The sequence below is a fragment of the Cygnus olor genome, chromosome 1 (assembly GCF_009769625.2).
Source record: "Cygnus olor isolate bCygOlo1 chromosome 1, bCygOlo1.pri.v2, whole genome shotgun sequence".
In the NCBI taxonomy this organism is placed as follows: domain Eukaryota; kingdom Metazoa; phylum Chordata; class Aves; order Anseriformes; family Anatidae; genus Cygnus; species Cygnus olor.
The window spans coordinates 35,704,235-35,727,593 of record NC_049169.1 but is presented as its reverse complement, the minus strand read 5'-3'; the positions used below and the strand labels follow the sequence as shown (position 1 = coordinate 35,727,593).

General features: G+C 42.9%; 1 protein-coding gene across 1 annotated transcript in view; it reads left to right on the top strand.

The window, feature by feature from the left end:
• PPM1H (protein phosphatase, Mg2+/Mn2+ dependent 1H) overlaps positions 1-23,359 on the top strand; it is a 131,030-nt gene that overhangs the window by 65,217 nt on the left and 42,454 nt on the right. Inside the window, exons 3-4 of the mRNA XM_040552190.1 lie at positions 7,063-7,407; positions 14,636-14,748. Coding sequence (XP_040408124.1) covers positions 7,063-7,407; positions 14,636-14,748 — 458 coding nt within the window. The remainder of the gene's footprint in view (positions 1-7,062; positions 7,408-14,635; positions 14,749-23,359) is intronic.

Here is a 23,359-nt window from a genome sequence, read left to right as displayed (position 1 = left end):
ATTTGAACCCAAGGCTTGCTCCATTGCATTTTGTATCCGTACTTCTTATTTGGTGCAATAGTAGTAGGGTGGACTGTGGTTGGTTGTTTTTGTTTTGTTTTGTTTTTTCAGAACAATTCTTGAATAGCAATGTGATTCATCTGCCTGTTTGGAATTAGTTGCATAAAAAATCTCTCAAGGTTTACAATGCAGGACCACTGTCTAGCTTACCTGAAAAATATGTCTGAAATTGATTGCTATATATTTCTAAAGCTGCCCACTTTTTACTATAACCAACCTCTAGTTATTTATACATACACATTTGCTGTCATGATTTCTCATCCATTGCTTGACCCAAAACTTTGCATGTCTTAATTACGTTTTACAATTACAAAACCCAGGAGACTGTTGCATGTGCCTGAGCGCAAGATCAGCAGATGTGGAGTCTGAAGCTTATTAAATTTCCTAGTGCATACTGGAAATGAATTGTAAGGTCAGTGCAGTGAAGGATCTGTTTTCTCCTGTTGTGTCTTGTAGCTATTTAGAATGCTGTTAAATCTGAACGAAGGAAAATCTAAAATAAATCAGGGTGTGTTGACTTATCATACTCCCAATTGAGGGCTTTGTCCAGTTGAATGAATGAACGGAGATTCATGATAGAAAGACAAAATACCACCAGAGCTAGCAGAAATGGATGTCTCTGAGACGTTGAAGAATGATAATACCTTTGTGTTGGAAGGAAGTTCAAGCTCCCCGAACGAGAGAGATGGAGAACAGCCCTGCATATGCACACCAAAATGGATAGTAGCATGGTGGCTACAGAAGGCATCTCAGCTGTGGGAGAAAAGCGAGGATCTTCTTGTGCCTTTTGTCTCATCTGGCCGTCCCGGCTGCCAGCTCTTGTTTGTTCTCTGAGTTTCTGCCTTATTTGCACTGTATATTTAATTCTCGGTAAATTGGCATGGGTTTTGGATAATTCAGTTTTTTCAAACAGAGCTGTTTTTATTCTCAGGGAGGTAGAAAATGAGTTTATTTCTGCTTCCTTATTTAGATAGCTAATAGGTTATTAATGGTTATTCTTTTTGCTAGTTCAAAAGTTAATCAGGCTTTGCAGGAATATATACAAGTTTGTGGAGACTAATATTTGTTACAGTAGTGCCTGCAGATCCCAGCTGAAGTTAAGGCAGTAGAGCATCTCATACAAAGATATGATAGATAAGATCAAAGTTATAATATAAGTTTAAGAGAAATGTTGTGGTAGTCATCTCCCATAACTTTATAATACAGACCTCTCAGTTATCTAGGCTATTTCTACAGTCTATAGGAAGAAATAAGTCCACTTTGGAATAAGATGAGGATAGTCTGAAAGTGCAGGGTTTTTTTTCTTCCACTGGTTATAAGGGGAATCTAGGGAACTGTCTTAGAAATGTGCAGTATGGATGTCTGAACTTAGCTGAACTGGTGGCAACACTGTCTTGTTTTAAAGTTAGGTGAAGTACACAGGAACCACCGGAGCTGACATAACCATGCCATGTTCATGTCAATGACAGCCTGAGAATGCAGCAGGGGCCCACATGAGCTTTTCTGTGCTAACGCGTGCTTCCCAGTGGCTTAGAGGAAACAAATGATAACATTTCAGTTGCACTTTTTGTCATGGCCTGTCATTCAGATCTGTTTAAAACTTTATGGTCTTTGACACCTTATATGACTGCTAAGCTGACATGAGTCTGGTATCCAGTAGGTACTGGAGCATCACATCTGGCCCATGCACACCAGAGGCTACAGTGGCAGGGTTGGCACAGCTGTGGGTAAGAGGAAGAAAACTTCCCATCCTCTGGAGAAGATGAGGGTTTTGGCTGGAGCAGAGCTCAAGAGGTGATCTCTTGGAGTAGGGTCTTTCAGCCCTGCTGCAAAAATGTGTGTTATTGTTTCTGATCTACCACCTTCACTGTAGTGCAGGTTCAAGGTTGATGGTGAGGTAAAGGAGCTCCAGGTTTACACTCTCTTCCCTCTAGTGTGAGGGATGACAAAGTAGTGTGCAGAAGACCAAGGAACAAGGGGCATAAGGCATGAGCAGGTGAGTGGAAGACAGTAAGTTTCCTATCTGTGTCCTGGTATTTGGTGTTCGGACATTCCTGCTTGGAAACCTCTCTGCCTTGAAGGTTTCCTTGTTCAAGACACCACTGCTTAGTGAAACAAAGAGCTGCACTGGCTCTGACTAGTCTTTTTCCAGCAACAGAGCCTTTAGCTCTGCTCCTGAATCAGGTGGTGAGGCAGCTTTGCTCTCATCATGGCCATTTGCTGTGTATTGTGTGGCGAGGGCACTGTCAGAAACCTTGCACATGAAGTGAGGTGACTGCAGCCACAAGAACTGAGCTGAGAAAGCAGAGCAGGAATGGGATAAAGAGTAGCTTGGTATGAACACCTCTTTGTAAATGCTAATCCTAAATGACAGTTGTGTTAGTAAAGAATGAATTACTTTGTGCTCTGCCTTATTTTCTGAACAGCTCTAATACAGACTTCGGGGGCTTGCCTTGGAAGATTAAATAATTTATTTTTAGTGACTAGCTCTTAATTGTAGGTTTCTGATAGAAATTGTTTGGGGTGGGGGGCACTATCAAAATTCAAATCCTCTAGGTGGAAGGTAAAATATTTCTATTTCAAATAGAGTTAGAGATATGTTGTGGTTTAACCTGGCCAGCAGGCAAGCACCACACAGCCGTTTGCTCACCCTCCCCAATCCCTCTCTGGGATGGGGGAGAGAAACGGGAAAGTGAAGCCTGTGGGTTGAGATAAAGACAGTTTATTAGGACAGAAAAGAAAGGAAAATAATAATGATAATAGTACTACTACTACTACTATGTATGAAAAAAGTGATGCACAATGCAACTGCTCACCACCCGCTGACCGATGCCCAGCCTATCCCGAAGCAGCTGGACCCCTGCCCCCATATGAATTGCTCAGCATGCCGTCAGATGGTATGGAATACCCCTTTGGCTAGTTTGGGCCAGCTGTCCTTGTTCTGTCCCCTCCCAGCTCCTGCTGCACCCCCAGCCTGCCCGCTGGTAGGACAGAGCAAGAAGCTGAAAAGTCCTTGGCTTAGTGTAAGCACTGCTCTGCAACAATTAAAACATCAGTGTGATATCAACATTATTCTCATCCTAAATCCAAAACACAGCACCCTACCAGCTACTAGGAGGAAAATTAACTCTATCCTAGCTGAAACAGGACAAGATATAATGCCTTTATGTGTACACACACACACCTCACCACCAATGGCAGCACATCTGTGAAGGGCTTGCACCTTATGAATGGTATGAAGATATAAACAGTGGAAGCATTATCCATGGTGCATCATAAGAGAGGGATTTTAGCCAGGGAACCAAACCCTAAGAGAGGAATGGGAGCAGAAGCAACTTGATCTCCAACTCCCAGGAGGCAGTGTTGCCATTCTGAATCAATGGTTTCAGTTTCTAGCTGAAATACTACCAATTTGGGACACTTGTTTCTGCTGGCAAACTACTTCACATTTTGCATGAATAGCAAACTATTTTTGCAAACAGATTTTTTGGTCAGTAATCCTGTTATCTGTTAAAAATGGCTTAATGCAGAACTTTACAGCCAGCATTTGTGTGGACTTTGAGTGATTCTGAGCCAAGAGTGAGCTGGCACAACTGCCAGACATGCCCTCGGGGGTAAAACTTCATATAATGTTTTTGGTGGATTTACCAGACTAGGCAAGTGGGTGAGACTGGATATGGAGCTGCATTCAGAGCTGTGTGCACTTGCTTTTTTTCCCCTACAACTATAGGATGTTTCCTGTATGATACTTACTGTGGTGAGTAATCCAGTACTGCGAGACAATCCTCCCATTTCTCAGCATTTCAATAATGAAATGAACAGTGTGCACAATAGGTTGCTGAATTCCTTTTCCTGGTAGAAGTCAGGCTTGGAGGAGCTCCCTTGTATAGGGGACTATATTCTTGATGCAATGGTTAAGGATACTTTTGAACTTTACTACATGCAGTTGATACTCTATACATAGAGCAACAATGCCATAAGCTTAAATAATAATAATAAAAAGGTAGTATTTATAATTGAGACTTCTGAAAGTGCATTTCAAATAGGGTTTTAAGTAATAGTGTTTATTCAGCAACGAACTTTTTGCACTTCTGTTGCATTCAAGGGTTGACCATATAGCTGTTATGTGTCCGGCCGTGTTAGGGTACCGAGCTACCCCGATGACAGACTCACACGTAACACAACACACCCTCACTCGAGTCACATTCCATAAAACCACCACGGCCACACTTAGAGAGTTTGGTCGTGTTCAATGAGAACTATCATGGCTAGGTTCAATGCAATCTAGTGCAGTTTATTGCAGCAACAGGTACACAGGTTCTTTGGCTTGCTGGTGATAAATTCACTGTCTGCAAAGCACACTCACATGCCAAAAGTATGAGTAACACAGGCTGGATATTAACGTGTTAAAAGGCACAAATGCTTTATAGAGATTTCTGAGTTTCCCGGGGGGGCAGGACTTGGTGTGACCAAGTGTTCAGATCTTACCCAGAGGTGTCCCAGTGGGGAGGGAGGAAGAGAGGTCCAGCCTGTCGACTGATCCCAGAAGTCACGATGATATCTTCCCTCACATTGCGTCTCTCTTAAGCCAATTTATATTATTTTCTATCTTTTAGGTGGAGCTTGTGTGACTCTAGTCATGCATGTCTCGGATACGATTGGTGCAGTTTTCTGGCTTTTGTTTAAAGGAATAGGCTGCGAGAAATTCGGAGCGTGTGCTCCATGAGGGGTGGTCGCACCTTGGAGGTGGGCGGCTTTTGGGATGGAGGTGTGTTTTGGCATTATAATGATATTATAACGAGCAAAGTTCACTAGAGTACAGCATTTTGTCCAAAACCATGGCAGGTGGTTGGCTCAGGGCAGCAAACGTGCAGCTGATCGGTCTCGGTGTGCACAAGAACAATCGAGTCCCCACCTGGTCACAGAGCCCAGCCGCGGTGTCTCCACACCGCTCCACACTCCGTGCTGTTCCTTAGAGTCAGCACACCAGGTTCCCCCGGTGCAATAGCATCTAAGGCTGGGAGCCTAGGGAACATTTTGTTAGCACAGCTACACTGCACCCTGGAAGCTTCTTCAGTGCTGTACCTTTTCATTAAAACATGAATATCGGTTTAATTTTCAAGTCACCTTAGGCAATTTTTCCACAACTTTGAACAGCATGAACTTGTAGTGTTTGCCTAAATACATGTTGCCAAAGGAGACATTTTGCATTAAGTTTCAGATTTTGTAACTCAGATCAGCAATGAATATTTACTTTTGGATTTGTGAATGATAGTTTATGGCGTTCGTAATCCAACCTGTTTTCTCTGCCCTACTGCAAGTGTTTGGCACCTTTGTGGAGCTGCTGGAACAGCAAAAAGTAAAAGGAGCTGTGGTTCACAACCCTGTGCACAACTTTGAAATAAGCAGTGCTTTGGGCACATGGGGTGACAGGATTCAGGTGGTGTCTAGACCATATGCTGATCTGCTGTGTAAGGGAGCAGTTTTGGGTGAATGAAATAAATATGCATTTTAGCTGTGGAGCTATTGCTAGGATGTCTGTGATCCTAAATTAGACCATAGTTAGCACAAAGTTCAGACATAATTTTGAAGTTATTTGACTGCTTTGAGATACAGGTTATGCTTTCGTAGTATTTGGTGTTTTGCAGCAGAATTGCCTGATTCATGTCCCTTGCAAAATCATTTATTTCAAAATCTTTATTAGCCCACTCCCTTCTGGCTTGCAAGGCAGCCCCACGAACAGTTTTTTTCAGTAAAGCTGGGAAAAGGTGCAGGATTAAGAAGAAACAGAGGGGGAAAGAGACTGGAAATATTCTTTCCTGAGGCTGCTGCCAAATATGCTATCATGCAAAGACAGGTATTGTTAGTCCTTAAACATTTCACTGAGGATGTTGAGGTGAATTTTCCAGAAGAGTTGGGGTTATCTAGGGTATGACTCCTTAGTGCTTTTTCAGGCAGATCTGAGCTTGTGCTGCTGAGAACTTGGTCTACCTTGAGGCCTGGGTTAATGGGCCCTATCTTAGTGATACTGAACACCACCACGAGAACGTGGTTTCTGTTCAAATCAGAGCAAGAGCGGAGGTGACTTATACCCATCAGAAGGAGACTTTGTAGAGCAGAAGTGAAGAAATATTTTAGAATCATATCGTTGATCAAAAACTGCTGAACAAATATATTACATTACCACATATACCTTATTCTTAATAATGTATAGAAAAAATTACTTTTTTAGATACTTTCTCTGCCTGTGTGAGAACAACTGTGTTGACCAGCCTGCTAGGAACTGAGGTAAGATGTGAGATCTAAAAATGTGCTATCATGCTGAGAGCCATCCTGAAACACTTGCCATAGCTCTTCTGATCAGGGGACGTGTAACTCCACTACCGTACAAGAAACTTTTTGGGGGACTGGGAATATTTAGGCAGTGAATGTGTATGCTAGTACAGGAAGAGTGCAGCTGGACCTAGTTGCATCCACCATCCTTGAGGACCTCTGTGCTGGATCCAGTTCTGACACAGACAGGAAAAGTCTGAGCTGTCCCCTCTGTCAGCATGGGTGGGCCTTACCTGCCAGTCACAGAGGTAGGGGTCACACCATGGCACTAGCTAGGCACAGTGGTACGTCACATATCAAAGATGTGACTCTCCAATACTTCTCCTCTACACAGTCATTAGGAGATGAAGGCAGTCTCACAGAGGTAGCTGTGTTTGTCAAGGCATTCCGTGATGACTGTAAGGTACAAAAAGATTGCAAGCTCAACCTTTTTGTTAGTATTTTTTGCGGAGGTTAAAAAATAGGCAAAAATACATGTCTCTTCCCTGCAAGAGTTGTACTAACACACTGGATTATTTCCTTTTCAGTAGAAAGATCGCTTCTAGGGAAGTGACCTGTGTTTTACCTGCTGCAGCTGTGCCACTGGCTGCTCCGTCACTTACCTCGCTTGTGGTTGCATGACGGTGACTGTCTCTTTTCCTTTCTTTTTTTCCCCTCCCATCTCCCCAGGACACAGATGGGATCAGCCTGTACTACTGGTCCCTGTTCGATGGACATGCTGGGTCAGGAGCAGCGGTGGTCGCTTCCAAACTGCTGCAGCACCATATCCTGGAACAGCTGCAGGAGATCGTGGACATCCTGAGGAACACGGCCATCCTCCCCCCCACCTGCCTGGGAGAGGAGCCTGACAACCCGGCCACCAACAGCAGGACACTGACACGGGCGGCCTCCCTGCGTGGCGGCGTGGGGGCCCCGGGCTCACCCAGCACCCCTCCAACACGCTTCTTCACCGAGAAGAAGATCCCACATGAGTGCCTGGTTATTGGGGCTATAGAAAGTGCATTCAAGGAAATGGTACGTGCATCTTTGGGTTTTGAAGTTCTCATTGCATACATCAGTGAGCCACATGGCCTGGACAAAATGAACTTTAAGGGATTTTTTTTCACTTTTTTTTCCTTATTTAAATAATTCTGTCCATACGTAGATGGTATTTAAGAGCCTCAAGAGTTTAGCTGTTATGTCTCTGTGAGGCAGGGAACTGTTTATCTCCCTTTGGCAAAGCTGCTTCCAGGCTTGCTAGCAGTCAAACAGGAGGAACATCCTAAATCCCAGGCAGCGCCATGACCACATCGTTAGTGGTTTACTCTGCTAGAGAGACTCTGAGAAGTTCGTTGTTCTTTCTTTCATCTTTTCTTCTTTTTTTTTTTTTCCTCTTTAATCTTAAAAATTAGCACTGCCTCATAGTAGCACATTCAGAATTGGCCATTGCCATCAGACTACACATATGGACATGTGCCTTGGAACGCCTCATTGCCCTATGGGAGCAGCAGGCGAAGGCACCTCAGCATCCCTTGCACTGAAGACACTTGTTTTTGTTGCCCACAACTATACAAAAATGAGTCCTAAAATCACATCAAGGGCATGGATGAAAGCCAGCTTCCGAGATCTAATGACCTGCAGTTCATTGGGGTTTCTCATAAGGCAGTGTCTGTGGGGAGAGTGCCTGCAGTTCTTGGGTGAGGTTGGTTGGGAGTGGGTGAGTGGGGCATGAAGTATGTTCTTACCACCCACTTTGGCTTGTGTACAGCAAGGATATCTGAGAAGAAATCATGACCCTGTGCAAACAGAATATCCTCCAATTTCCCCATGGAAGGCTGTGTTTTCTCTTTGAGCTTTTGTAATTGATACAACTGCTATGCACTTTCCCCTTCAGTTCTTCATGGTCTTAAAAATAATTCCTGTCAGGCAGAGTAGAGGCTTGGTCTGCCAGCAAGTACACGTGGGATAAGGTCTTGGGAGATGTCTTCTTTCTCTCTCTCTCTCTCTCTCTGCCTCTTTTTTGAGCAGAAGGTTTTTGAACTAATGAGCATTTCCCAGAGGTTTTATTTGTTGTCTGTAAAGAAGTACAAAGGCAGGATTCAATCATAGCTTTTCCTGACATATGTGAATTTTGTTTAGTACATGCATCTAATTAGAGACTGCAGTTGTTACTACAAAGTGGTGTTTCACTTTGAATTCTGAATAGCAGTTATCTTGCTGGATTGCCCTTTTTTCCCAAGGATGTGTAGGGAAACACATCCACCAACTGGGTCTCGACAGCATCATCCAACTTTTAGGTGGGTGTGTGCAGGAGTAAGACCCACAGCCAAAGTTCAGGTGTCAAACAGTGTGGGGCACGTGAGCAGATGAGCGCACTGCAGCTACTGGGCTAAGTTTCTGCTAGCTGAAAGGAAAGCAGAAGACGTGAAAATCTCCTGCCAGTTTAGCATGTCCCCTTCAGAAAGAGGGACTAGCTTGCTCCCTTCTTTGTTGAGAAAGGAGGGAAGAGATGATGCTACCCTAGTGTGTGGCCAGGGATTTTTCTTACAGCATTTTTCCTTAAGCAGTGGAAAAGCTGTAGTACAGTAGAAATGTAGAAACCCTGGATAACTTATTACATATGTGATGGCTGGGTATTCCTTGTACAGACCATAGTAATCTGTCCTCCCTTTTTCTAAACTGAAGTCCAGAGTATCTCGTTTTCCTCCCTGTGCCTTTGGTCATATGCTACAGGTCAGGTACCTTAATTCCCACTTTTACTTTGACTCCAGCTGTGGCTATCACAATGCAATACAATCCTGGCATTATCTTTTACTTTAAAAGGAAGCCTTATTAAAAAGTCAGACTAAGAAAGGCATTAGATAATTATATCTACTTTAAACTCTAGGTGGTGTCTTGTGATCATAATTGGTTTAGGCAAAGGACCATTTTCTTTTGCACAAATGTCTGTGTAGGGGAGCAGTTCATACGGTCAGTACTCCTGAGTCTCAGCTGTGCCTGCAATGATTTGTCTTAATCCCACTTCTCTCTAACTTTCTGCTAGTTTATACTCCTAGCAGGCTTTGGATGAAGGCTTTGGGCCTCTCCTCCACACTACATTGTTTATCTGGTCCTGTTTTGTATTGGAACGTTGTGGATGTTGTTGAATTAGTTCAGCACAGTGGAGACTTGCATCATTTCCAAGGGTTCAGTGCCAGCAGGGTGTATCATTTTACCTGGCACTTGGGGAAAGCTCATGTTCCTGGACACGTAGGCAGACCTCTCGGTGTTGTTTCCTGAAAGACCTAGCACTGCAAAGGAACCCCTTTGAACCCGGTGAAAATGCTGGGTAGATCTGGTTCCTTTTTATTTTTATTTTTTTATTAAGTAACAGTCTAGCCTGACAGGTTTATTTAATGAGGGTTTTGTCCCCTTTTCCTGGGAGATTTTTTCTGCGTGCCATTACTTTTTTCCCCAACGTCCTTTTGAATTCTAGTTAAGCTCTCCCTGTTTCGGCCTTGAGTGACAAACAAAATGCAATTTATTCCTATCAAATGGCTTTTAAAAATTATTTTCCTTTGTCAGGTGTGATTTTCTTTTGGACAGTGCTCGTCTTACAGCTACGTGCACCAAAGCACTGTAGGAAGCTGCTACATGCTAAGTCATCGCCTAACTTGGAAATTTAAGCAATTAAGATTTCCACTCTTTGAAGTACTTCTAGATAGTGTTCTCTGTGTTGAAACTGAGTTTAGCAAGTTGCTGTGAGGTGTTCTCTGATAATTTACTGTCCTGTTTAAAATAGCAATAATAATAATGATAATTCTCAGTGTCACTAACTGTCAGTGACCACAGTTACTTCAGTTAAATGGAAATAAATTAGTTCAAGTTCTGAAGGTGTAGTAGATCAAATCCTGTAATTTCATCTCTTGGGTGTTGAGATGTGCATTTAGAGATTCAGTTTTAGGAACCAGGAGGGTGCTTGCAAGTGCTCTTCAGTTCTAGATAGAAGCATCAAACTATAATCCCTTCCCTGAACTTAACCTTGTATGTATGACTGCAATTTTTTATCTATTTTAGTCTTGTGAGAGAAGGCACGTATTCCACACTGAACCCTATTTAATTTTGGACAGGAAAAAATGGCACAGAACTGGGCTGCATTATTTATCGGAAGGTATATGTTTGCGTCCATTCTTTTTCTGTGTCCATGCTTCCAAGTCCATGCTTTTTCTTCTTCATTGAAATTCGTTTGACTCACACGAAATGTAGACAGATGCTTTTACAAAATGCTTCAAATGAAAATGGCACCAATCTTGAGAGCAGCATATGTTGTATGGTTTTCTTTTGGAAAAAAAATCCTCTGGTTAAATCACCACATAGAAATAGGAAATAGAAGTAAGGAAGCTTGCAGCAGTGCTACAGGCATTTTGGCGCCTTGTTGACAGAGATAAAGCAATTTAAGGAGTTAATTTTGATTTTTTGCCCTCTGAAATGTGGTCTTTTGTTTTTATTTTTATCTTTTAACAGACACCTTATAGCCTTTGCACAGGGAGTAAAGCTCCTTGCTGTCATAGCAAGATAAATGTCCCGGAGGGCCTACAGTGAGGATGTATGTAGATGACAAGCAGTTTCGTTAGTAGTTATTGCAGTGTAATGACTAGCTGAAATGCTGGTGCTGCGATTTGATGAGTTTACCTACCTCTGTTTTCAAGATGCCAAATTTAATTTGGCACCAGATGCGGCTGGCACTTGCTTTCTGTACCACCACGTTTGCAGCTTTCTTACCCTCTCCCCTTGCCCCTGCAGCATGCCAGCAGCCTGCATGTGCGAGCCTGCATCAGCCGTGTCCAACACATGCTGCTGGAAGAAGGGGGAAGGAGAAGGTGGGGTCCCGCAGCACTCCCAGACCACCGGCCCACATTGTGCTCGCAGAGACACCCGAGTCCCTCCACCAGGTCTCCACGAGGTGGCACGAGCAAGCCGCCGTGAGCCTCTGACTGAGCAAATGATACAGGCTTCATGGCGTAACCTTCCTCCTTTTTTTTTGGAAGAGATTGTTAAGTAGCATGACGAACCAGTGCTTTTGCTCTGGGAAGCTCAGCTCTGAGCTGTAGCATGCTGAGGGCACACCTTCGCTTAGGATGACCCCCTGAGTGGTCCAGGCAGCGGTGATGGTCTGTCCCAGGGCTCACACTACGTCCTCAGGCTGCTTCTGTAGTCAGCGGAGCAGTGACCACAGTTCTTCATCACCTGCTCTGGAAACATGCCTCGCAGCACTTCAGTGTCCTCTGCAGGTTTGGCTCCATCCTCCCCTGTGCGCCATCACTTGGGGGGGCCAGGTGTGAGGCAACCACGGGGGCACCCTGCTCCTACCTGCTCCCCTCCCTAAAAAGGGGAGCAGAGCACAGATTAAATTATCTGCTTCCTTGGCACTAAATGATTGCCTTTTGAACACAGGATACAGAAATCTCTTTATTTTAAACAATTTCACAGCTAAAAGAGAGGTGTTGTCCCAGCTGTTAATGAGCCCTCTATTTCTTCATCCTTTGTTTGCCAGCCTGCACTTCACATCCATTTTCTACTTGGTGAGTGAAGTTTCTCAGCTCCATCGGGGTCTGAGAGTGTGCCATGTGCTGCCCCTTGGACTGAACGAGGCATCAGTTGATTCAGCTCAGTTTTGCTCACCTCTTCCCCAGCAAGCAGATTGCTGTGTAGAGAGAGATAAGTTGCATCCTCCAGAAAAGAGGGGAGGTGAAAAAAAAAAAAAAGAAAAAAAGTTGCTCTGAAATCTTTCTCCAGGTGGGAAATCAGGAGAGCTTTGTATGTACTTGGGCTTTGTCTGGAATGAGCCCCTTTACACCTCTAAAGGCTTCAGGGGGTTCTTGAGTTTCTGCCCCTCTTTGTGCTGCACTACTTTCCAAGAAGCACTGTTATAAAGTATTTCATTAAAAGCCAATGTCTCTACATCAGAATGAGTTAGTGGCAGTTGTGGGCTTTATTTAGTTTTACCTTTTTCCCTCAAATTTTGTTGATATGTAGGAAACCTTCACCTTCAGTACACAGATCTAGTTTAAGTCAAGGGAACTCTGCGAATGAGGCCCTAAGGATTATCCATATTCTCTCCCATAATAAATGCTTCTGAGTTCTGCTTATTGAAAGAAATAAATTTTAATTTAGGTATTCTAGCACTTGTGAAGTGTACGTGTGACAGGGCTGAAGCCAGGTGAGGAATTGTACTTTGTTTCAAGGTCTCAAAGGATACCCTGAGCAGCAGAGATGAAGGTATTTTAAAATTCCTGGCAGTGCCTGGAAAATCCACTGTAGTATTTGTAAGTTTAAATTATTTTGATGGTTAGAAACATCTGCTTCCTTTGAACTGTGCTTTTCAGCTTAATTTAAAAATATATAGGAACCACGGGAAGGAAAAATCAGCTTCTCTAGCTAAAGTGGCATTTGCAAGCAGCCCATGTCTGTGACCAAAGGTGCTGCAAGATTTGATTTTAGCTTTGAGGTGTTTTCCTCCTGGTCCTCACCACCAAAAAAACCCAAACAACTCAGTAACAACAGCTTTCCCCCCACAACAATCCATCCTTGAATGGACTTGCAAGATCTGCAGCAAACCCGCTGTCCGCAGGAAAGCAGTGTGCAGTTCCCTTGCGCAGCGGAGGATGGCCTCGTTGGGCAGCGCTGCACATCTCTTGCTGTCCCCGCCACCCGCCCCATGGCACAAATGGGATTGGGCTGCCTGCACGCCAGGAATAGCATTATTTGTGACAGGCGCTATTAGAAATGGGAGCCCTCCCTGCCCAGCTCGCTCGGAACAGCAGCCGAGCACTGCCGAGCATCCCCGCCACTGCCCCCGGTCACCTCCCTCTCCGGAAATTTGTAGGAAACAAAGAGTGGTCCCAGCCTGCTTTGGCGCTGCAGGTTTTCAATCAAATTGCAGCTGTCATGGCTAGCATTTGTTGTGGTGCTTTTCTTTGGATAAATTTAGCTCTGAAATAAAGCTCTAAATCCCATACCCCAAGGCGTGGACAATTTGAGCTGTTTGTTGCTCAGTGCAAATATGAAAATGAAGTAGAGCACACACAGAGGCAAATATATTCATAATAAAAAATGCATACAAGTAGGCAGGGTTTAGCTGGAAAGATCTGCCAGTATTTGCAACAGCCACGTTAAATGATGATCCCTGTCTGAATCCAGTATCACAGAGAAAGACCAGTTTGAAATGGGGTTTGATTCTGGACTTGGGAGAGGAGAGTAGCTTGTAACACATTGGGTTATTACAACAAGACAAACTAAGGGGCAGCAGAATGAGTTCATTGGCATACAATTCAATTTTTGTTTAAGATTCACGGAGCACTGGGAAGTAGCTAGTTTACCTGTTTTTTTTTTCGCAATCTCCAGTCTTTCTTGGGATAATGCATATTCCTGGGCTTGACTGACTGTCAGAGACAGGTGTGACTTGTGCCCTCCACATCTATTAATATAATATATATATATTATATGTATTAATGTATATAATTTATTAAACTCAGAATCAGTTGGAAGTTAAACACAGGAAAAACTACTTGGGTAGGTACTTACCTCCCTACGTTTGCACCCATGCATGTGCATAAATTAAATCTTTCCAGGGCCTCATAATAGTGGTGAAATAAGACACAGCCTTAAATACTATGGTTCATCCTGCAAGTCTGTGAATGCCTGGTATTTTCAGTAAATGCTGTTTTATTGACCTTTTGTTTGTTTCCCTTCACAAGTTTAGCATCCCACCCTTCTGTGGGTACCCTTTCTGAAGGGTAGCTCAGTGGCATGAATGTGTCTTGCTGCTGTTTGTAAAGGTGTACGCTCCACAACCCTAGCCTCCTGTTTGGAGAGCAGGTAGTTATTCATGTCAGAGCTAGGTCTCATTAATTATTTGCTGTCTATGTAAAGTGCTCTCCAATTATACCACCAGGTACCTGTTGTGAAGTTACATTTATCTTTGCCTCCATTGTGTTTTTTCCATAGCAAAATCTCTTGCATCCCTCAGCCTTGCCATTTATTCCTTGATGTGTGATGTTTTACAATCTCCTGTCCTGATTTTTTCTCAGCTTTGTATCATAAGTAGTAGGTAGTCCAAGACTTCTCATTCTTTTCCCTGAGCATGTGGCCAAAGCTGTAACCATAAAGAAAGCCAGTGGGACTTGCAGTTTAAGGAAGACTGTAATTTTTTAGAGGAGTCTTCATTTTCCAAAACATTAATTGCAGTGCTCTCTTTATATGTTTTTCTTCTCTTCTCCCATAGGATTTGCAAATAGAACGAGAGAGGACCGTGTATAATATTTCTGGTGGCTGCACAGCCCTTGTGGTGGTGTATTTATTGGGGAAGCTGTACGTGGCAAATGCTGGTGATAGCAGGTAAGTGAGTGTGGTGTCTCCCCAGCTTTCACCTCCAAACTCCCAAGGTCTGGCATTACTGATTTCTTTAGTGGCAACTGCTATCACAAGGGGGATTCTGTTTTTTGGCTGGACTCTTGACAGTTCTCCCAAAAATTAATGCGAAAGGCAGCGACAGGCTTCCAGTATCTAACTGAGTGGTGGATGCACTCAGGTAGGTTGACTCTTTCAGTTCCTTGTTATTGTTTCTGAATGAGGTGATGGCTGCAGGGAAGTAGAAAGTCACTGAAGAGCCATTGAAACAGATGTTGGACGTGTACTAGAATTGTGTGTTGAACACTGACAAGGGGGCTGCATCTGGAACAGCTGGTGGGGCTGACTGGTTCGATAGGAAGTCTGGTGGCCCCTGTCCATAGGCCTAGCCTCAGCAAACTACCTGACACTATCTCATGTATCAAGATTTTGATATAATTGACGGTAGTCACCTGTAAACAAATAGCTTCTAGTCCTTCAGTGGAAGAGGAGGGGAGGGAGAGGGGCTATCACTGTTTTTTTACCATAGCCTCTTCTGACTTGTGTACTCGCCCATTTCTCAGAACTGAATGCTGTAGTTCAAGAGTTGTCGCTTTGTTTTAGTTATATGTTGGATGCTTTAAATCTCGTGAATGAAAAGCTGCTGCTTTGTCTTCTAACTCAGCTAAAACAAGAAGCATACTTTCCCTCTCTATTGCTCTGTGGCCATACCACTGCCAGAGAGAGAGAATGACTGTTCTTGCAAGACTTCAGACCTTCACATATTTCTTCTGGCAGCACTCTCCACAAGCAGGCCAGGGAGAGTAGTTCTCCACAGGACACAGTCTGCAGTTGGGTCCAGCTAGTTAGCAGCTGAATAACTAAAGTCTGAGCAGGTACTGAGTCATGTCTTCCGATGAAGACTGCTACAGTAACGCATTCGTGTTTTTTGAGTTTTGAGTGCTGACAGTTCATGCTTTTTCTGTGTACAGCCATGTGTTTACAGAGACAACACTCAAGAGCAAAGTGTTCTGTAACAAACTAAATATGTTTTTTATTGCCTCTGGCTGCTTTAAAATGTGTCGGAGGTAAGACAAATCCATTGTGCATAAAGTTGGTATTCTTTCCTTGTTGGTGATTGTTCTTAATATGATGAATTTGCTGAATAAAATTGTAAATTGCTCAACAAGTTCCTCCTGACAAGTGCCAAATTTGAATCTCCTTTTCCCATCAAACGGCAAATGAGTCCTCACAGAGGGTGGCTGCAGACACATTTGAGTAGACCACCTATCCGCTCATCAGAACCATTAGCTGCACTACATTTTAGCTCTCTTCCATTAAATTAAAAATAATCATGTTTTCCTATGCTTCTGTCCATTGAAGTAAAGTTGAGTCTCTTCCATCGAGTTAGCTGAATTGCTGTATTGTCTCTTAACTGTGTGGTATAAAACTGGCCTGCTTCTGAGTAGCTGAGGTCTTGATTCTTAAATGATTGGCTGCTTCCAGTTCCCCAGGGTTCTTCCTCCGCTCCCTGAGAGCAGTCTCAGTTCCTTTCTTACCTCCTGGTACTCATGGGAAGAAACTCCTATTGATGGTCATCTTGAGGTGGTTCCAGTGTCATTTTCAAATGGGCCTGTTTGTAGATTTTCCTAGGTGAAGAACATATATTCAATAAAAGGTTTAAAACGTAGGAGACTGGTTGATCTTTCCCACTACTTCCCATGCTTCAGAAAGAGAGTTTGCAGTTGTCTGTGAAACATCCAAGTTGCTTATCATCTCTAAAATTACATTTTAGGATTAGAAAAGCAGTTCTGAGCTTGTCTGCCTACTGCCAGAGTGCACAGTGCATTATTGTATTTTTAAGAGCCCAGTCTGCAGCCAAGCTCTTATTCTTGTTAGTGGAAAAATATGTGCATTTTTGCTGTCTCATGCCTTGCATGGTCAACTTTGTATTTTGTACAAATACAAATGAGGGCAGTGATAAATATTATGAGGAAACTACTAAACAAAATGTTTATATACTCTTGAGGAGAAGAGTGGGTTTTGTTTTTTTTCCCCAAACAGGGGACTTTGTGCTTTTTGCTTTTGGAACTACATGCCAAAACCCTCCGTTCTTCAGTGGAGTTTCAGTTTCTTTGAGTTCACCTATTCATTTGTGCCTCTTCTCAGTCCTCATTCTCCTACCTTCTCCACTCCCACACTGGAAGAAAAAAACAACTGCAAATAAATCAAGCTACGTTTCCAACAGACTAGTCTATGAGAGGAGATTTCATGCTGCAGGGGTGAGAAATGAACATTTTGAGTATACGCAAACCTCATTTGTACCGCTTCTGCCCAGAAGAGGGTTTGGTCTTCTAATTCCAGGCAATTTCAAAACAGCAGAAGTTTATAAAGGTGGGTTTTGAACAGCTTCTGCTGTCACAGGACCAAGGTACATACAACAAACTGTTACTATCACAATGAGACTAAGGAAACACCAAGTGTGAGACCTGAATAATAATGTGCTATGTGGTGCCAGCTATACCTCAGACTTATGTCTGTGGTATTCAGTTTAACCACTAAAGCTTCTCAAATCTAATCATTTCATGCCACGTACCCTGGCACTGTTGTATAGCAGCTGTCCTTTTGTAGCTGATGTGTAATTACATCATGAAAAGACTTTAATTACCATATTACTAAATTACCAGCCAGCAATCCTTTCAGGTTCAGCCCTAGCTCACTTCTGTAGGGACTATTAGGCTTCTCCAAGCTGAACACTTTTGGTTGGTGTAAAAGGGAGAAAAATTGTGCTAATTGTACATTTTGTTATGAACTATTGTTGAGCTTGATGTTATGGCATCACTAATGTCAATGATATAATTAAACTTCTGCTAACGACGCAATCACAGTTCTGTAATAATTATATGTTAACTGCACATGATACCAGAACCCTACTAAAAATGAGGTGATGTCTTCAGAGCCTGATAAAAACAACTTGGAGGGAGCCACTTTCATTCTCTAATGGCTTGCTGATCATTCTTGAACTCTGCTATAAATATACCTACTTGTACAGTCAAAATTTATGTCTGAATATTGGCCAAAGCTTTTTAATGCCTCCCTCTCTCTTTCCACCTCTCAATGGTTAACATTGTCCATGCAAGGTTGTTTCGACAGGGACTGACAGTGCTGTAGTTAGCTATCCGATCTATAGTACCTTTCTAGTGAGCATTGGTACTTTGCTTACCAATTTGATATATATGCTGTGGACTCTCTGAATAGCTGATTTTTTATTTTTTATTTTTAATAATGAGTAGTAAATCTCTACTCATCCTTTTAAGTAGTATTGTTCAGTTTTATATTGCTAAAGTGACTTTTACTTCTAAACTGCCATAACACGCCTTGTTAATCTCGGTTCTTTTTAGTTTTATGTTCTTTATTAGTATGTTGTTTTATAGCTAGTGATGAAGCAGTAGTAAAACAAGGACTTAAAATGTTTTTACTGATTACTGCCCATTACTGTATAGCCTCACGCAACATAACATTTGCCCAATATCACTCCAATGACTCTAATGCGATATGATCATATTAACTATCTTTGGCACAAGCATTCTTTTGGCTTTCATGTTGTCTGGCTAAGGAGCTGCTCAGAGACTGCAGGCGCTGCCATTTTGTGCTGTGTTTGGAGCCACTTAGGTAGGCAGTGCTTTTATCATTATATAAGATGCAGAACATCACAAGTTGATTTGACTTTTCCATAGGCCCTGAAACACTCGCTAAATCTGCAAATGAGTTCTTGGGCTTTTTTGATTTATTGGCATAAGATGGCATCAAAGCAAAGAGCCTGATGTTTCGGAGGCTTCATAGACTTGCAGGATCACTGGATTTTCTGCTCTACTTCGCCAGCTTTTTTTTCCTTCTATTTTCTTTCTTTTTTTCTTTCTTTTTTTTTTAAATAATTTTCTTTCTTCCTTGCTTTTTGCTCCCTGTGCTCATCTTTCAGGGTATATTCACCCTCTGTTTCAACATGTATCCTCATATCCAGAATATATTTTCTCTTCCTTTTTGCAATTGTAGATCTAATGCTAAGGCATTTGGGATAGCTAAATCATAGGAGCTTACTGAATAGATGGTTTTGTGGCATTTCCATGTGGCTGCAGGTTAAGCAATTTCATTGTAGCTTCAGTTGCCCAGATGTGTATTTAACACTGACTTGTCACAGTGCACTATAATAGTAAATCGAAAGTGGAATTCTACTGTGTTTACTGTTTCCATTCTTTCCAGATTTACTGCTTGTGTTGAATCTCACTACATTTATACTTCTTCCGTGTCATGATGTTTGTTAGCTGCTTTTCTCATAAGCAGTTCTCGTTGAAGGGGGTAAAATTTGGGGAATCGTGGTTTTATGAAGTAAATGAGCGAAGTATGGAAGCAGCAATATATTTGTTGGCTGACACTGTAGCTTAACTAGAATTTTTGAGAAATCAGAACTGAAGATTCTGACCCATTTTTGTGGTTCATGTTATTTGACCTCTTCCTCAAGGCAGTTCAGCAGGGTGATTTTTGCCAGAAGTTCTAACATTATTTAAGGGTGGAAGCCAAGCAATGTTCTAGTATATTATTATTGTAGAGTTGGTTTGCTTTTGTCTTTGATTTACAGTATCTTTTAAGAAACTTTAATTTTCAGATTTTTCTTAACTAGCCATTTTCTAATCTAAATTGTGTGTATTTTTCCTTTTTTTTTTTTTAAGTTGTCTGTTTAAACTCTCCTTACATCTGTGTCTGCATAAACAATGATTGTGTTTCGCCTTAGAGGTCCCTGGAGGAAAGACTAACTCAGTTACTGCACTTCTTCAACCTGCAGTATTTGGAGCAGCATTCTTATTCCTGTCTCCCTCTAAAAGTGAGACAAGAGGAACTGCAAATCTGAGCCATGCACAGGGTTATTTTGCCCTGGGACCACACAATCCGTGGTGACACTTCCTCCACCTTTGAAAATTCTCATTGCTTCAAATCTTCAAGTGGTGCCTCCTCCGAGGCAAGAGCATCACCTACAGACCATGTTTTGGCCAAGCTGCATGCACTTCCTCTTTTTAGGTGATAATTAATTCTTTGGTGGAATCACTCAAAAATAATAAGTGTTTAGTCTTCCCAGGGCAACAGACAACCTCTGCTTGGTTTGCTCAGGAGGCTGTGAAGTGAAGAGGGACTGGATTCAAAACAAAGCGAGCCTCTCCCACGCACATTCTCCTTCACTGACTGCAGTTTGGTAGGTGGAGAAGTCTGATTCTGCTGCCTAGCAGAAAATGCTGGAAAAGAGCGTGACATCTTAGTCAGACCCAGAAGATACGGCCAAGTCGCATCTCACTGTTTCCCCAGCTTCTCTTCCTTTCTGCAGGGCCTGCAAGTCAGGCTTCCAAACACTTCTGCTTCCCTTCTGCCACTTGGCCTCCTTCCAAGGAGAAGTAAGAGCACAGGATTCACAGGAATAGCGGTGACCTCAGATCATCGTGCAGAATTTTGTGTTGGGTGAAGCTTTTGGAGGCACTTCAGGAAACACTTTATCAAAGGTGTGGAGAAAAAGTGTTGGATCAGAAATAAGTTGTTGCACTCAAAGTGCAGTGACGGGAGAGAGCATTTTCTAACGACGCAGTGGATGACGAGTTCCAAAGCACTGGCACATGCTATCCAGCACTGACTTGGCAGAAATGATTACTTTGGCAGTCAGTGTTCATAGGCTTTTGAAGACCACAAAAAAAAAAAAAAAAAAAAAAAAACTCCCGCCTCTTCTCCAAACTCTTGTTTTTTCTGGGAGAGAGTATGCCTTAGCAATGTCTATGGCAATCTAGCAGGTGTTGCAGCCATTGTAAACACTTTCTATGTGTGGTACATTCAGTCAAGTCTTCGGTCCTAACCACAAAGGATTTTCTATCACACACATGGATTTTCTATCCATGAAGTCTTTACATTTCAGATTATGAGGAAGAACAGAAATTTTTGCTATTCAAATTCTCTCAGTAAGCTGCAAAGCCACAGTTCGTTGGTATTAGTTTCCGGGAGCAATGGATTCTATAAATTGTCATCCTCCTTGTTTTTTTCAGCCTTTTGAAAAACAAAACAACAACAGCAAACAACAACTAACCAAGCCAGACAAAAAACAAACAAACAAAAAACCGTTGCTGTTTTATTGGTGCATATAAGCACTCATCAAGGACAAAATTCACAGTGTAATATCCTCACGTGTATTTTGTGCGTGTAGCCTGTAGAGTTTATAATTTCTGAGGCAAGATGAGCAAAGGGTGCTAAGGCGTAATTTTAACCACTCTTTTACTGGTACCATGCTGATGCATAAAGAGCCTGTGATCTTGAGTCCAGGCAGCTTGTGATGTAAGGAGTACAGCAGAATCCATACGTCGCAGTGCACAGAGGTGAGCTCAGAAATGTGTTTCTAATCTGTGCCTTTTTAGTTGACCTGAGAGAGACCAGTGGGTTATTGCTTGCAGTGTTACAGGGCCTGCACCAAGGCATGCCAAGCAGGCTGGACACCTTCCATCCCTAGTTTCCATCCATACCTCAGGAGGGAAGCCAGGGGGAGCACCCGAGGCTTGCTTGGTCTCCTGGGGTCTGAAATGTGTTGGAAGGTTCTGCTGCTAAGTTAAGAAAGCAGAAAAGCTGAAATTAAAGTAGATGTAATGCTTTACGGGCAAAAATCATTCTGACATCCTCAATGGTAAATCGCTGAACAGCAGGCAAAAAAAACCTGCACGTCTTCCGTCTTCTGTGGTCAGCTGTATCCCAGCCATATTACTGGCAAAGCAAGCACTGGCTTGCACAGCGATGCCTTCATCCCTAAGCCCAGGTTTAGTTGCCATAGTAACTCGTCCTGGAGATGAATGTGATATCCTGGACAGCAGAGAAACAGACTTCGATTCCACAGATACCGGTCCCGAGGCTCAGAGCTGGTCACAGAGATGTGACTGCGCTGCTTTGCTCATCTCCCTGGCATGACCCGAGTAATGGGTGGCACGTTCAGCCAGTGCAGAAATGTGGTGGTGTTATCATCACTGCGACCCTGGACTTGGTGGTGTTCAGATGAAGAATACGCTGAAATCATCACAGGCAAGATGAATCCCATGAGGGCAGCAAATCTCCAATGTAAGCATGCTGGAACCATTGGCAGGCAGTTTTTGTGGGCTAGCAGTGTCCTCTCCCTGCAAACTGGCTCGTAATGGCTTCGTGGCTGCTGGAAGATCAGTGCGTTCAGATGTGAAGCGACAGGAAAGTACATGCAATTCATTACAGAATGTTTTAGTGCAGTTAGCTGGCTTTTGGGGTCATGCTACTGGTACTGGAGTAGCAAATACAAGGTAAATGTGGATAGGTAGACATACAAAGGCACCACCGGTGGATATTTCAATAGTAAAAGTTACTTTCCCTATGAACAAAAATAAATAAATAAAGGAAAAAAATCACATACAGATAGCCAATACCATCACATTACTGATGGGAGGGGTACTAAAAAAAAGTGTAATTAGCCCTTAAAATGAAACACTGTTAATAAAGCTGACTGCTAATAATTAGCCAACTGCTAATAATAACAACTCCATACTTAGACTGGCTCAGAGAAGCAGTCCACGTGAGGACCTAAAGTAGAGCAGGGAATTTAAGGGAGAATCTCCTAGGAACGGAGGTACATCCCGCCAAAGAGTCTCTGAGCTCCAGGGGTCAAAAATCACCAGGCAGTATGTCTTCTCCAGGCTGTCTCCTCTGTGGACAGCCTGAAAGCCCAGTGTTATATTTAATTTAAAACCAGAGAGTGAGCAGTTATGCAGAAACAACTGAAGAAGTTTAGTAACAGTGCTGGTGACGGCCAAGTGCCTCTCACTGTTGGATGCAGTATGTAGGGCAGAGGGAGGCTGCCGGGTGTAGGAAGTCCCTTTAACTGCTTACTAAGTTAGCTGAATACACAAGATGGAATGGGAGAGCTCTAAAAATTCAGATTTTTATTGCTCTTAGTGGCAGTAAGGAAGATGCTGACTGGCTCGGCTGCTGATATAAATGAGGAGTAAACACTTCCATGGAAAGCTATGAATATTATCCTGCTTTGAGAAATAGCTTCTACCTGCCCAGTCATGATCCTTTATTAAAAATAATACAATTATTTATTAAATCAGACCACCAAAATAGTGGCTGTAGAGTGTATCAGCACCCTCATTTTTCCCAGAAAAATTCCTCATTTTTCCTTCTTCACAGGAATCTCCAAATAAGCATTAGAAATGTAAATACAATGAGTCAGGTAACTGGAAACAACATAAAGCCCTACAAACGTGCTACAGGAGCAGCTTGCTTGCTGTTACGATGCCTCTGAAAGATGACTCCCGAGGTTTCTTACAGAAACTGAATTTTATAACTTATTCCCATGTTTCTTGCAAAAGCAAGAGGAGACGCCTGTAGCACCCCAAGGTGGTGCAGCACAGCTGGCTCAGTCCTGGTGCAAGGAAATGAAGAGCGGCCCTTGGATGCAATACCCGTTGTAGCCCAGCACTGGCATCCTCCCGGAGCACGGGTGTGCTGGACACCAGTGCCCCTGAGGTGGCCACCCCAGCTGCTAGGAGGGCTCATGGCCCTCCAGGGCCTTCCCGAA